General features: G+C 40.3%; 1 protein-coding gene across 3 annotated transcripts in view; it reads right to left on the reverse strand.

Moving 5' to 3' along the window:
• Window positions 1-14485, reverse strand: part of LOC122933255 (transcription elongation factor A protein 3-like) — a 102154-nt gene that overhangs the window by 14042 nt on the left and 73627 nt on the right. For all 3 annotated transcript variants that reach the window (XM_044288131.1, XM_044288132.1, XM_044288130.1), the window contains 3 exons: window positions 13896-13952; window positions 1577-1731; window positions 529-675 (listed from right to left, as the gene is read on the reverse strand). In XM_044288131.1, the coding sequence (XP_044144066.1) occupies window positions 529-675; window positions 1577-1731; window positions 13896-13952 (359 nt within the window). The remainder of the gene's footprint in view (window positions 1-528; window positions 676-1576; window positions 1732-13895; window positions 13953-14485) is intronic.

Raw genomic sequence — 14485 nt, forward strand, 5'->3', positions numbered from 1 at the left:
ATGCTATTATTTTCCCTTATAACCTGATATAAAAAAGTTGCAAAGTTTGGCAAAATTTTGCAGCTTTGTGGAGGTTTAGGGCCTCATTTGGATTTTTTTTTTATAAGTTCAAATTTTTGGACCTTCACAGATGTGCCACAATTATTGAGGTATGCATCTATTAATAATTGTGGTGGTCTTAATAAATGTCCCCCAAAGTGTTTTTGCATGGCATTTTTGTGTTGCATTTGTGCATTTTTAGGGTTTATGGCATTTTTTCAGCCATTTTAGTGTCTTGGTTCAGGACTATTGGTATGAATGCAATATGTGGTTTTATCTGTCTATCTGAAGGTCGAGTCATCAGAAGAAAAAGATGAAGGACTGGGCATGAATACACAACAAGCAGACATGGTTCAGTTATTTCAATCTTCACGTGTTTAAACTTATTGCTTTCAAAGATAAGTCAGGAGAATAATGAATGAAAATCGGATTTTAGGAAATATTTTTCTAGTGATTATTAGATATTTCTTTATTATACAAGCCACTTGCCTGGTTGTAGGTGCAGTTCTTCTTCTTACATTTTTCACATTGCAGTAAGTCTGTCTGAGTGCCTCCTGTCTTTGCCATCTGATGTTCTCTGATAGCTTCTTTTGTCAGTGTGTTCCTAAGTTCCTTCAGTTCATCGCTTGCCATTTCCTGTCATATAAGAACAGAGTCAGACGCTACAGGGGACAGTTTTGAAGAAAATTTGGACAACTTGACTTAGTCTCAGTTCACAAAAATCTCACAGCTTCTGTTATTACAGGTGTATGACAGACATAATGGATCCGTTGTGTCATGGATCCTGACAGATCAAAACTCCCTTATAGCTTTTAACCTCTAGTTCCAAAATCGATTTTAATGCTATTATTTATTGTAGAAGGTATGTAACGTGTATGTCATGCCGACAGTCCGTGTCCGCCGCTGTCTTGCTGTTCTGGACAAGTGCAGGCGTGGCTCTTTTTTCCCCATGAATCGGGAATAGTGATCTGTGAACTTTCCTTCAACACTGCAAGAGTTAATCCCTTCCTCCTGCCCCGTTCAGGTGCTGCTTGATTAGTCTCCCTATTTAGCTGTGGATCCACCTCCTTGCCTGAGCTTTGGGATTTTCTAGTTGCTAGGAGCCAGCGAAGGTGATCTTTTGTATGAATATCTATGTGCCATACCATGCCTGTCTACCGTTTCCGCTCATTGGTGACTGCCCCAACCTTGGAACTGTGACCTGAATTACGCTTGTACTCAACATGCCCTGACTTTGGACTCTGTTCAGACTACCCTTTTTACCTAAGTCCTGTGGTTCAGCAGGACTACACCAAGACTACTCAGAACTACACCAGGACTACTCAGGAGGTAGCAGTCTGGTTGATTCCCTGCGGTGAAGTCCAGATCCCTGAATAAGGGTTAAAGGGTGAATACCAGGGAACCGCCAGGTTTAGCATAAAGTCACACTGGTTGGTTGGCACAGTGGGTCCACACCCACTGTCCTTTACAGTGAGCTAAAGTGTGCTATAGCTATGTACATATGCATTTTTTGACATGATTAATATGATGTGATCACCTCAGCTGTCATTGTTGCCATGTTCTGTGGAGATACCATTCCACTCAGTACGTTACGTCTAAGACTGGGATTCTTTGGATCCTTCAGGTTACTAATTCTACTCCTGATCCTGTTTCTGTACTTCATATCTGTGGCTTTCATTTCTTTGTATATGCGTGGGATTGTTAAGGAACAGAGCAGACCAGTATAGTACAAAAGAAAACACACCAGCAAATACAAAATTAATGCAACAGGCTATATTATTTACAGACAGTATTGCCTAAACTAGTGTTGCATCATCTCATTTATGTTATGTTCATTTCAGTATGCACAAGGCAGTCTGAGAAGCTGGTAGCCAATTTATGTGAACGTACAGTACAGACCAAAAGTTTGGACACACCTTCTCATTCAAAGAGTTTTCTTTATTTTCATGACTATGAAAATTGTAGATTCACACTGAAGGCATCAAAACTATGAATTAACACATGTGGAATTATATACATAACAAAAAAGTGTGAAACAACTGAAAATATGTCATATTCTAGGTTCTTCAAACTAGCCACCTTTGGCTTTGATTATTGCTTTGCACACTCTTGGCATTCTCTTGATGAGCTTCCAGAGGTAGTCACCTGAAAAGGTTTTCACTTCACAGGTGTGCCCTGTCAGGTTTAATAAGTGGGATTTCTTGCCTTATAAATGGGGTTGGGACCATCAGTTGCGTTGTGGAGAAGTCAGGTGGATACACAACTGATAGTCCTACTGAATAGACTGTTAGAATTTGTATTATGGCAAGAAAAAAGCAGCTAAGTAAAGAAAAACGAGTGGCCATCATTACTTTAAGAAATGAAGGTCAGTCAGTCCGAAAAAGTTGGGAAAACTTTTAAAGTGTCCCGAAGTGCAGTCACAAAAACCATTAAGCGCTACAAAGAAACTGGCTCACATGCGGACCACCCCAGGAAAGGAAGACCGAGAGTCACCTCTGCTGCAGAGGATAAGTTCATCCGAGTCACCAGCCTCAGAAATCGCAGGTTAACAGCAGCTCAGATAAGAGACCAGGTCAATGCCACACAGAGTTCTAGCAGCAGACACATCTCTAGAACAACTGTTAAGAGGATACTGTGTGAATCAGGCCTTCATGGTAGAATATCTGCTAGGAAACCACTGCTAAGGACAGGCAACAAGCAGAAGAGACTTGTTTGGGCTAAAGAACACAAGAAATGGACATTAGACCAGTGGAAATCTGTGCTTTGGTCTGATGAGTCCAAATTTGAGATCTTCGGTTCCAACCACCGTGTCTTTGTGCGACGCAGAAAAGGTGAACGGATGGACTCTACATGCCTGGTTCCCACCGTGAAGCATTGAGGAGGAGGTGTGATGGTGTGGGGGTGCTTTGCTGGTGACACTGTTGGGGATTTATTCCAAATTGAAGGCATACTGAACCAGCATGGCTACCACAGCATCTTGCAGCGGCATGCTATTCCATCCATTTTGCGTTTAGTTGGACCATCATTTATTTTTCAACAGGACAATGACCCCAAACACACCTCCAGGCTGTGTAAGGGCTATTTGACTATGAAGGAGAGTGATGGGGTGCTGCGCCAGATGACCTGGCCTCCACAGTCACTGAACCTGAACCCAATCGAGATGGTTTGGGATGAGCTGGACCGCAGAGTGAAGGCAAAAGGGCCAACAAGTGCTAAGCATCTCTGGGAACTCCTTCAAGACTGTTGAAAGACCATTTCAGGTGACTACCTCTTGAAGCTCATCAAGAGAATTCCAAGAGTGTGCAAATCAGTAATCAAAGCAAAAAGCTGGCTAGTTTGAAGAACCTAGAATATTACATATTTTCAGTTGTTTCACACTTTTTTGTTATGTACATAATTCCACATGTTTTAATTCATAGTTTTGATGCCTTCAGTGTGAATCTACAATTTTCATAGTCATGAAAATAAAGAAAACTCTTTGAATGAGAAGGTGTGTCCAAACTTTTGGTCTGTACTGTATATGGGACCTGGAAACAGTGGATTTGCAGCAGAGAAAAAAAGAGGTTACTTAAAGGGTTTGTCCAAATTATTATTATTCTTTTTTTTTATGAAAAGAGTTTACAATTCACTTATTTCATCTACAGTGGCCCTGTTCTCCTGGTTAGCTGAGGGTCACATGACCTGTGATGTCAGCTTCTTTCCCTGCTCTGATGACATACTGTGCACAAGCCTGAGGGAGCAGGCTGCCTCTGTGCATGGAATGTCACTGTGAAGGCTGTGCTGGTTGGAGCAACAAGCCACACCCCCTGTACTGCACAATCTGTTGGCTGAGCTGTCTGCCCTGTGTCTCCCCTCCCACTGGATTCTTCTGCAAAGTTTAACCCATTCTACCATCAGCAGCACAGACTCAGGGCTGGAGCTCCTGCAGGGCTGGAGCTCCTGCCTCCTCCCTCCTCACCTTGTAAACATAGAGCTGACAAAGACCAGAGGCGTTCTCTCCTCCTTACTCTTCTCATGGCTGTGAATAAGTGTCTGCAGAGCATTGCACAAGAACAGGTAGGAGGAAGATCTTATGTGAATCAGCAATGTCATTTGCAAAGCGGTGGGAGGGGGGGGGGGGGGGTTGTTGACATCCATAAATATTCATGATGAAAACCTCAGATTGTTGTTACATACCCCTACAGCTCTGCAACTAAATGTAAACAAAAGGGGCCAGAACAGAACTAGAGAAATGAGTAAATATATATTTTTTGCCTTAAACTTGCTTTCCTTATCTATATATTGCTGACCATCAGATTTACAATTTATTTATTTTTTTGCATAACTCGGACAACCCATTTAAAGGCTATGTACACCTTTGGGGGATATATATATTTTTTTTAAAGGATTGCATTATCCAAAATTTGGGTTAAAAATTATTTTTCAGCTGGTCTTTATAAACCACTTCCCAGGCCTAATTTAGCAAAACGGACATATCTCACTTTATGTGGTAATAACTTTGGAACGCCTTTACTTATCCAAGTCATTCAGAGACTGTTTTCTTGTGACACACTGTACTTCATGATAGTCATAAATTTGAGTCAATATATTTAACCTTTATTTATGAAAAAATCCCAAATTGACCCGAAATTTAGAAAAATTTGCAATTTTCTAAATTTCAATTTCTCTGCTTTTAAAACAGAAAGTGATACCTCATAAAATATTTATTACTTAACATTCCCCATATGTCTACTTTATGTTGGCATAATTTTGGAAAAGTCATTTTATTTTTTTAGGACGTTACAAGGCTTAGAAGTTTAGAAGCAATTCTTTACATTTTTAAGAAAATTGCCAAAACCCACTTTTTAAGGACCAGTTCAGGTCTGAAGTCACTTTGTGGGGCCTACATAGTGGATACCCCCATAAATGACCCCATTGTAGAAACTACACCCCTCAAGTTACTTAAAACTGATTTTACAAACTTTGTTAACCCTTTACGCGTTCCACAAGAATTAAAGGAAAATGGAGATCAAATTTTTTTATTTCACTTTTTGGGCAGATTTTCCATTTTGATCAAATTTTTTCTTTAACACATTGATGGTTAACAGCCAAACAAAATTCAATATTTATTACCTAGATTCTGCGGTTTACAGAAACACCCCACATGTGGTCATAAACTGTTGTATGGGCACACGGCCGGGCGCAGAAGAAAAGGAACATCACATGGTTTTTAGATGCCATGTCCCATTTAAAGCCCCCCTGATGCACCCTTAAAGTAGAAACTCCCAAGAAGTGATCCCATTTTGGAAACTAGGGGATAAGGTGCCAGTTTTATTGGTACTATTTTTGGGTACATATGATTTTTTGCTCATTCATTATAACACTTTATGGGGCAAGGTTACCAAAAAATTTGTTGTTTTAGCACAGTTTTTATTTATTTTTACAGTGTTCACCTGAGGGGTTCAGTCAAGTGACATTTTTATAGAGCAGATTGTTACGGACGTGGCGATACCTAATATGTATACTTTTCCTTTTTTATTAAAGATTTACAAAATAATAGCATTTTTAAAACCAAAACAATTATGTTTTAGTGTCTCCATGTTCTAAGAGCTATAGTTTTTTTATTTTTTGAGAGATTTTCTTATGTAGGGGCTCATTTTTTGCGGGATGAGGTGACGGTTTTATTGGTACCAATTTATTGGACATACGCCTTATTTGATCACTTGGTGTTGCATTTTTTGTGATGTAAGGTGACAAAAATTGCTTGTTTTGACAGTTATTTTTAATTTTTTTTAATGGTGTTTATTGGACTGGGTCGATTATGTGATATATTCATAGAGCCGACTGTCACGGACGCGGCAATACCGAATATGTCTATTTTATTTTTTCTATTTTTAAAAAAAATGTAATCCTTACTTGGGGATTTTTTTTTTTTTACATGTGAAACCTTTTTTTATTTTATTTTTTTATTATTTTTGTTTTATTATTATTTTTTTTTACACTTTTCGTCCCCCATAAGGTCATACAAGACGTCTGGGGGACATTTACCTCACTTTTCTTATTTTTTTTTCACTGTTGATTTATCCTGTAACTGGGGCTGACATAGTAGCCCCAGTTACAGGAGAAATGCACCCCCTAGAGAGGCTGTACAGCGCAATACAGCGCTGTACAGCCTCAGTGCAGGGCTGATCGAGGTCTGTGAAAGACCTCACAGCTCCTGCACTCTCCGGGCCGGAACAGGAAGCACATAGCGCTTCCTGCTCTGCATACACAGCGCTTGGTGAGCGCTGTGTATGCAACTATCCAGAAGGCAGGGACACCTGGGCACTGTCCCTGCCTTCTCTCTGGGTTGCCCTGCTGTCACTGACAGCGGGCAACCTGATCAGCAGCTGCACGATTAGCGTGCAGCTGCAGTTTCTGAACGGACGTTCTGGAACGTCCATTTAGAAACAGAGAGGTGGTTAAAAATATTTAGCCAGTCTGTCTCAAAAAATTTACTGCTTGTCTAGCTGTGTGAGTCATTCTTTCACTTTGTGTAGATCAACCTTAAATTACTAAAAGGTCATAAACCCTTATGAAGCCACATTCTTATCAGTAACATAAGGCTTGAGCTATAATGAGTGTTTAGGAGGTCAGCGATCAGAAGTTTTGGCTTTCCGTTTGTGAGATCCGTTCAGGGCTCTCACAAGCGGTCCAAAACGGATCAGTTTGCATTCTGAATGGAAAAGGATCCGCTCAAAATGCATCAGTTCAGTCTCCATTCCGCTTTGAAGGAGGACACCAAAACGCTGCTTGCAAGGTTTTGGTGTCCGTCTGATGAAACTGAGCCAAACGTATCCGTCTTGGCACACAATGTAAGTCAATGGGGAGAGATCCGTTTTCACTGACACAATCTGGCACAATAGAAAACGGATCCGTCCTCCATTGATTTTCAATGGTGTTCAAGACAGATCCGTCTTGGCTATGTTAAAGATAATACAAATGAATCCGTTCTGAACGTATGCAGACAGTTGTATTATCTGAACAGATCCGTCCATGACGGATCTGCCCAAAGCATAGCTACTTTCACAATCCATCATGATCTGCAAAAACAGATCCGTTAAAATAATACAACCGCATGCATCGGTCATGAATGGGTCCATTTGTTTCATCTGTAACATAGCCAAGACATATCCGTCATGAACTCCACTGAAAGTTAATGGGAGACGGATCCCTTTTCTATTGTGCCAGATTGTGTCAGAGAAAACGGATCCGTCCCCACTTACATTGACTTACATTGTGTGCCAGGACGGATCCGTTTGGCTCAGTTTCGCCAAGCGGACAGAAAAACACTGCAGGCAGCGTTTTGGTGTCCGCCTCCAGAGTGGAATGGAGACTGATTGGAGGCAAACTGATGCATTCTGAGGGGATCCTTTTCCATTCAGAATGTAATAGGGCAAAACTGTGATGGATCTCACAAACGGAAAGCCAAAACGTGAGTGTGAAAGTAGCCTAAGGAGCATTCAGCTGAGCCGCCTGATGAAATACAAAAAAAATACAGAACATGCTACTAGAGAATCTCAAGGCTATACAGAGAAAGGGGCTCACTATTATTAATAAAGACCAATTGAAAAAAATATATGATTTTTAGCTCACAATGAGTAAAATGCAATAAAAAAAATTGCCCCAAAGGTGCCTTTAAAGAATGCCTGCCCTGTTAAGTTTATTCTAATTTAGGCTACTTTCACACTAGCGTTCGTCGGTCCGCTCGTGAGCTCCGTTTGAAGGGGCTCACGAGCGGACCCGAACGCTTCCGTCCAGCCCTGATGCAGTCTGAATGGATGCGGATCCGCTCAGACTGCATCAGTCTGGCGGCGTTCAGCCTCCGCTCCGCTCGCCTCCGCACGGACAGGCGGACAGCTGAACGCTGCTTGCAGCGTTCGGGTGTCCGCCTGGCCGTGCGGAGGCGTGCGGATCCGTCCAGACTTACAATGTAAGTCAATGGGGACGGATCCGTTTGAAGATGCCACAATATGGCTCAATCTTCAAGCGGATCCGTCCCCCATTGACTTTACATTGAAAGTCTGGACGGATCCGTCCGAGGCTATTTTCACACTTAGCTTTTATATGCCAAAATAATGCAGACGGATCCGTTCTGAACGGAGCCTCCGTCTGCATTATTATGATCGGATCCGTTCAGAACGGATCCGATCGAACGCTAGTGTGAAAGTAGCCTAACAGATGCATCCATTCTTATTTTGTTTCTCGATGAACTTTCTTAAGAACAATGGTGCATTAAATAAACTCTTTCAAAGGCTTTTCAATGGCTTTTGTTGTCTTTCATGAAGAGATAACGCACTACACTGGCTCAAAGAGACTGATTAAGAATGGCTGCATCTGCAATCATTGAAGAGGAAAGGACCGACTTAACCAGTCATTTTGCTGGCAGTTTATAAGTCAAGAGTCAGAGAGTCATGTGTACATTGATGTCAATGAGACATCTATTGCTGTGATGAGGTAAATTATATTTATGAATCGATAATCCTTTATAATGTACAAGGACTGATACAGATGAGGCATAAGCTAAGAACACTGAATGTACATTTCTATTCTATTTTTAATAAAAATGATTCACGACTCATGCTGAAATTGGTCATCCTGGAAGGAAAGAGTTTTCTAGAGCATTCAAGAAAGATGTCGCTAATGCTAATAACTTTTAAAAGAAAACGAAGGAAAAAGCTTTTATGCAATTATATTCACATTGTACATCTCCATGAGAACATTTTCTTAAGCATTATTCTCCTTCTACAGTACTTGCATATTTAATATTAATCAAGGGCAGACATTTTTTTATGTCAGAGAGAAAGTGTCTGCTCAAGTTAATTAATCTACAGCTTACTTTTCCTTGACATGCCTTTTTCAGAAAATAAAGTAGTCTTATGGACCTCAAGGTTCCTCACATTTTTACTTTTCCAATGAGTGGAGGTTTAGTTAAACTAGTAGCTAAGCACTTCTGTTAATTTTATTAGGGACACTCTCCAACTGGAAGGAAAATATTTCCAACAGTTTCCTTACGACCAAGTTTGTGGTATCTTGCTTTACTTTCCATAGCTTTTTATTGTGGTGAGTCTACATTATTAGAAAAAGATGTCATGATTTTTTATATTAGCATCAAATTGGTTTGCTTTATTTTGAGCTATGAAGGAAGCATGGAGTGAATTCTTTATGCTTTTTTTAATGAATAAATTAGATCTTAGAAGATCATACAGGAAAGGTAAGAGAGGGGCTGAAGAAAATGTGGTCAGACAGGCAGTCTTAGGATTTTGTGAAGCAACATCTTTCTGCAGCTGGCTATATAGTATAAAACATTTTAGCTTCAGAAGATAAACGGTGCAACAATTTTACTTAAAAACCTATTACGAAAGTGCTTTTTAGACCAAAATACATGTATATCAGTAATAAAAAAAGCTCCAAATGTGTCCATTGCTTTAACCCCTTAAGGACTCAGCCCTATTTCACCTTAAGGACTTGGCCATTTTTTGCAAATCTGACCAGTGTCCTTTAAGTGCTGATAACTTTAAAACACTTTGACTTATCCAGGCCATTCTGAGATTGTTTTTTCGTCACATATTGTACTTCATGACACTGGTAATTTTTTTGCATAATAAAATACCTAATTTACCCAAAATTTGGAAAAATTAGCAAATTTCAAAGTTTCAGTTTCTCTACTTCTGTATTACATAGTAATACCCCCAAAAATTGTGATGACTTAACATTCCCCATATGTCTACTTCATTTTTTGAATTATTTTGGGAATGATATTTTATTTTTTGGGGATGTTACAAGGGTTAGAAGTTTAGAAGAAAATCTTGAAATTTTTCAGAAATTTACAAAAACCCAATTTTTAGGGACCACTACAGGTCTGAAGTCACTTTGCGTGGCTTACATAATAGAAACCGCCCAAAAATGACCCCATTCTATAAACTACATCCTTCAAGGTATTCAAAACTGATTTTACTAACTTTTTTAACCCTTTAGGTGTTGCACAAGAGTTATTGGCAAATGGGGATGAAATTTGAGAATTTCATTTTTTTGCCTAATTTTCAATTTTAACCCATTTTTTCCACTAACAAAGCAAGGGTTAACAGCCAAACAAGACTGTATCTTTATTGTCCTGACTCTGCCGTTTACAGAAACACCCCATATGTGGCCGTAAACTACTGTACTGGCACACAGTAGGGCGTAGACTGAAAGGTGCGCCATATGGTTTTTGGAAGCCAGATTTTGCTGGACAGTTTTTTTGACACCATGTCCCATTTGAAGCCCCCCCTGATGCACCCCTGGAGTAGAAACTCCATAAAAGTGACCCCATCTAAGAAACTACACCCCTCAAGGTATTCAAAACTGATTTTACAAACTTTGTTAACCGTTTAGGTGTTGCACAAGATTTAATGGAAAATAGAGATACAATTTCAAAATTTCACTTTTTGGGCAGATTTTCCATTTTAATATTTTTTTTCCAGTTACAAAGCAAGTGTTAACAGCCAAACAAAACTCATTATTTATGGCCCTTATTCTATAGTTTACAGAAACACCCCATATGTGGTCGTAAACTGCTGTACGGGCACACGGCAGGGCACAGAAGGAAAGGAATGCCATACGGTTTTTGGAAGGCAGATTTTGCTGGACTGTTTTTTTGACACTTCAAAATGTCCCATTTGAAGACTCCCTGATGCACCCCTAGAGTAGAAACTCCAAAAAAGTGACCCCATTTTAGAAAATACGGAATAGGGTGGCAGTATTGTTGGTACTAGTTTAGGGTACATATGATTTTTAGTTGCTCTATATTATACTTTTTGTGCGGCAAGGTAACAAGAAATAGCTTTTTTGGCACTTTTTTTTTTGTTATTTACAACATTCATCTGACAGGTTAGATCATGTGGTAATTTTATAGAGCAGGTTGTCACGGACGCGGCGATACCTAATATGTATACAATTTTTTTTATTTATGTAAGTTTTATACAATGACTTTTAGTGTCTCCATAGTCTAAGAGCCATATTTTTTTCAGTTTTTGGGCGATTATCTTAATTAGGGTCTCATTTTTTGTGGGATGAGATGACGGTTTGATTGGCACTATTGATTGACACTATTTTGGGGTGCAAATGACTTTTTGATCGCTTGCTATTACACTTTTTGTGACGTAAGATGACAAAAAATGGCTTTTTTTACACCGTTTTTATTTTTATTTTTTTACGGTGGTCATCTGAGGGGTTAGGTCATGTGATATATTTATAGAGCCAGTTGATACGGACGCGGCGATACCTAATATGTATACTTTATTTTTATTTATGTAAGTTTTACACAATGATTTCATTTTTAGTTTTAGTGTTTCCATAGTCTAAGAGCCATAGTTTTTTCAGTTTTTGGGCAATTATCTTGGGTAGGGTACGATTTTTGCGGGATGAGATGACGGTTTGATTGGTACTATTTTGGCGTACATGCAACTTTTTTTATCACTTTTATTACCTTTTTTGGGAAGTAAGGTGGGCAAAATTTCTAATTTTCTCATAGTTTTTATTTTTTTATTTTTATGGCATTCACAGTGCGGGGAAAGTAACATTTTATAGATCAGGATCGTTACGGACGCGGCGATACCTAATATGTGTAGTGTATTTTATTTTTTTATTTTTATTCAGTGATAAATGTTTTATTTTTTTAATCTTAACTTTGGCTCTTGAAGATCCAGTGGGTCTGATGTCTGTATAATACAGTACACTATATAGTGTACTGTACTGTACTTACACTTTGTCTGAACAGATCTATGCCTTTAGCATAGATCTGTTCAGAACCATGGAGCAGCAGGACGCCTGAGAAGGCATCCTGTTGCCATGGGAACCTTCCCCGTCTGCTCAGTAGTGGCCAGAACTGCGCAGACGGGAAGGGTAAGGATGGGGGCTCCCTACCTCTGTAACCCCATCCTGTCTGGGGGCTGCAAAGGCACAGCAGCCCCCCGATGGGAGAGGGAGGGAGCCCCTTGACCCTGACAATTAACCTTTTCCATTCCGCGATCCAGTATGGACCGCGGCATGGAAAGGGTTAAACGGCTGACATCTGCACAGATGTCAGCCGTTTATACCAGAGTGTCAGCAATGTGCTGACACTCTGGTATAACCACTGTACACCAACAAATTTTCAAGGGGAGGCGGGCGGGGATCGCGATCCCGCCTGCCGCACCGCCCGCCTCCCGCAACACTCCCCACCGCCCACAACCCCCCTCCTGCACCACCCGCCGGCATAAAATCATGCAGGGGTGCAGAATCTTTATTCTAGGCACACTAAAGTTTCTGATCCCCGCAGTCAGGGATCGCGGGGATCAGAAACTGCAGAAAGCGCAGCAAACCGCAGGTCTGAATTGACCTGCGGTTTGCTGCGATCTCCGACACGGGGGGGGGGGGTCACATGACCCCCTCCTGGCGTTGTGACAGGATGCCGGCTGAATGATTTCAGCCGTCATCCTGTTCGGATTAACCCCCGGGGCGCCGCAATCACTATTTAAACTTAGGATGTACCGGTACGCCCTAAGTCCTTAAGGGGTTAAAGGGAACCTGTCACCTGGATTTTGGGTATAGAGCTGAGGACATGGGTTGCTAGATGGCCGCTAGCACATCCACAATACCCAGTCCCCATACCTCTGTGTGCTTTTATTGTGTAAAAAAAAAACTATTTGATCCATATGTAAATTAACCTGAGATGAGTCCTGTATGTGAGATGAGTCAGGGACAGGACTCATATCAGGTTAATTTGCATATGTATCAAATAGTTTTTTTACACAATAAAAGCACACAGAGCTATGGGGACTAGGTATTGCAGATGTGCTAGCGGCCATCTAGCAACCCATGTCCTCAGCTCTGTACACAAAATCCCAGTGACAGGTTCCCTTTAAATGGGGTTTCCAGGATTAAGGTTTCGATGACCAATCCTTAGGATTTATCATCAATATCAGATCAGTGGGGGTCCCACTACCTTCACCCCCTGTGAATCAGGAACTAGAACTATAACACTCATTGTAATTGGGGTGCCCTTGGTGTTTTGGGTCTGGTACAGGTGCAAAGCAGGAGATGTAGGGGCTCTGGCTAACAAATGGTGCCGGAGTCAGTAATCAAGCCAGTTATAGAAAATATACAAGTCTCTCTTTCCTAGTGTAGAATAGGACTTGTAGTACATCCAACAGTATCCAAACACAGTTCCAAACAGTTCACAATGCAAATCTTCCGTGATAGCAGTGTATAGATATATGCAAAGATGGAGGTAGTATTTCTCCTTTGTATCTTTTCAAAGTCTCTCTCCGCAGAATCTAAGGCTGGCAATAAGGCATGTCTGTATTTGTCTCCATATGGCTGGCCAGGAACATGGGTCTATTAGCACTGTGCCTCTCACTGTAGTGAAGTCTCTATGAGCCTGAAACAGCAAATACCTTCCTGACTGACTCTAATGCTCGATCATGCAGATTCTGAATCTTCTAGTTCTTTTTTTCTATCCGTCCTGGATAACGGAAACCAGGCGGATCCGTTCTGCTTGCCCATAGACCTCTATTATGACAGATCAAAAAGGAATGCCTCTAAAGGTTTCTGTTTTAAATTCCATCTTACAAATTCCGTTATAACCATGTTATAACAGAAAACAATAACGGAATTCGTAACGCTGATGTGAAACCTCCCTTAGGCATACACCGCATTGCACTTGCACCAAATATATTATTACTGTGCATCATTTCATAAATTTGATGCAACCTCACAGAGCATAGACAGACTTAAAACTGACACCCAAACCACCACAAATGATAAATGACCCCCTTAGATCATAAATGGCTGTAGTTATGATCACATACAAAGGATATATTCTTCTATTTCCCATGCAATTTTCTCACAGTTTACATCAAAAGTTTTATAGTCGTCTAAAAAAATAAAGTGACAGAATATTAACAATATACAATACATGCATTTTTCATAGTATCTCAACTGCCTTATTGTCAGGCAAGCTTTTGAAATATCTTTGTATTCATTCTGATTTTAAGTTGTCTGATACAGTGTGCATTGACTCAAAGACAGATTATAGGGATCTTTCTGAAGTCGCTGTGATATCTCCATTGTAAAGTTGCTAAATATCCGCCTACTATTAAAGAAAACACTATTATCATCTTGAAGATGTAGCCATGTTCAAAAACAAACATTGGTTTATATTTCATCTATTTTAGAGCAACAGAGGTCTCTTCTATGCTGGCTTGAAAGCAAATCTTCCATAGATTATCCTGTTAGAATGTCAGAGTAGTAGAAAGCATTGGAAGCAGGAAAAATAGACAAGCATAAGGGGCAAATTGTCATAGCTACAGTAGACAACGAAGCGTTGCTGTTTGGTGAATAAACACAAAATACCTTTTACTTGTTGGAGTGCCGTGGAATCTTTGCACTATATTTCCAAGAACTGGGA

This window comes from Bufo gargarizans, chromosome 3, assembly GCF_014858855.1.
Source record: "Bufo gargarizans isolate SCDJY-AF-19 chromosome 3, ASM1485885v1, whole genome shotgun sequence".
Taxonomy (NCBI): domain Eukaryota; kingdom Metazoa; phylum Chordata; class Amphibia; order Anura; family Bufonidae; genus Bufo; species Bufo gargarizans.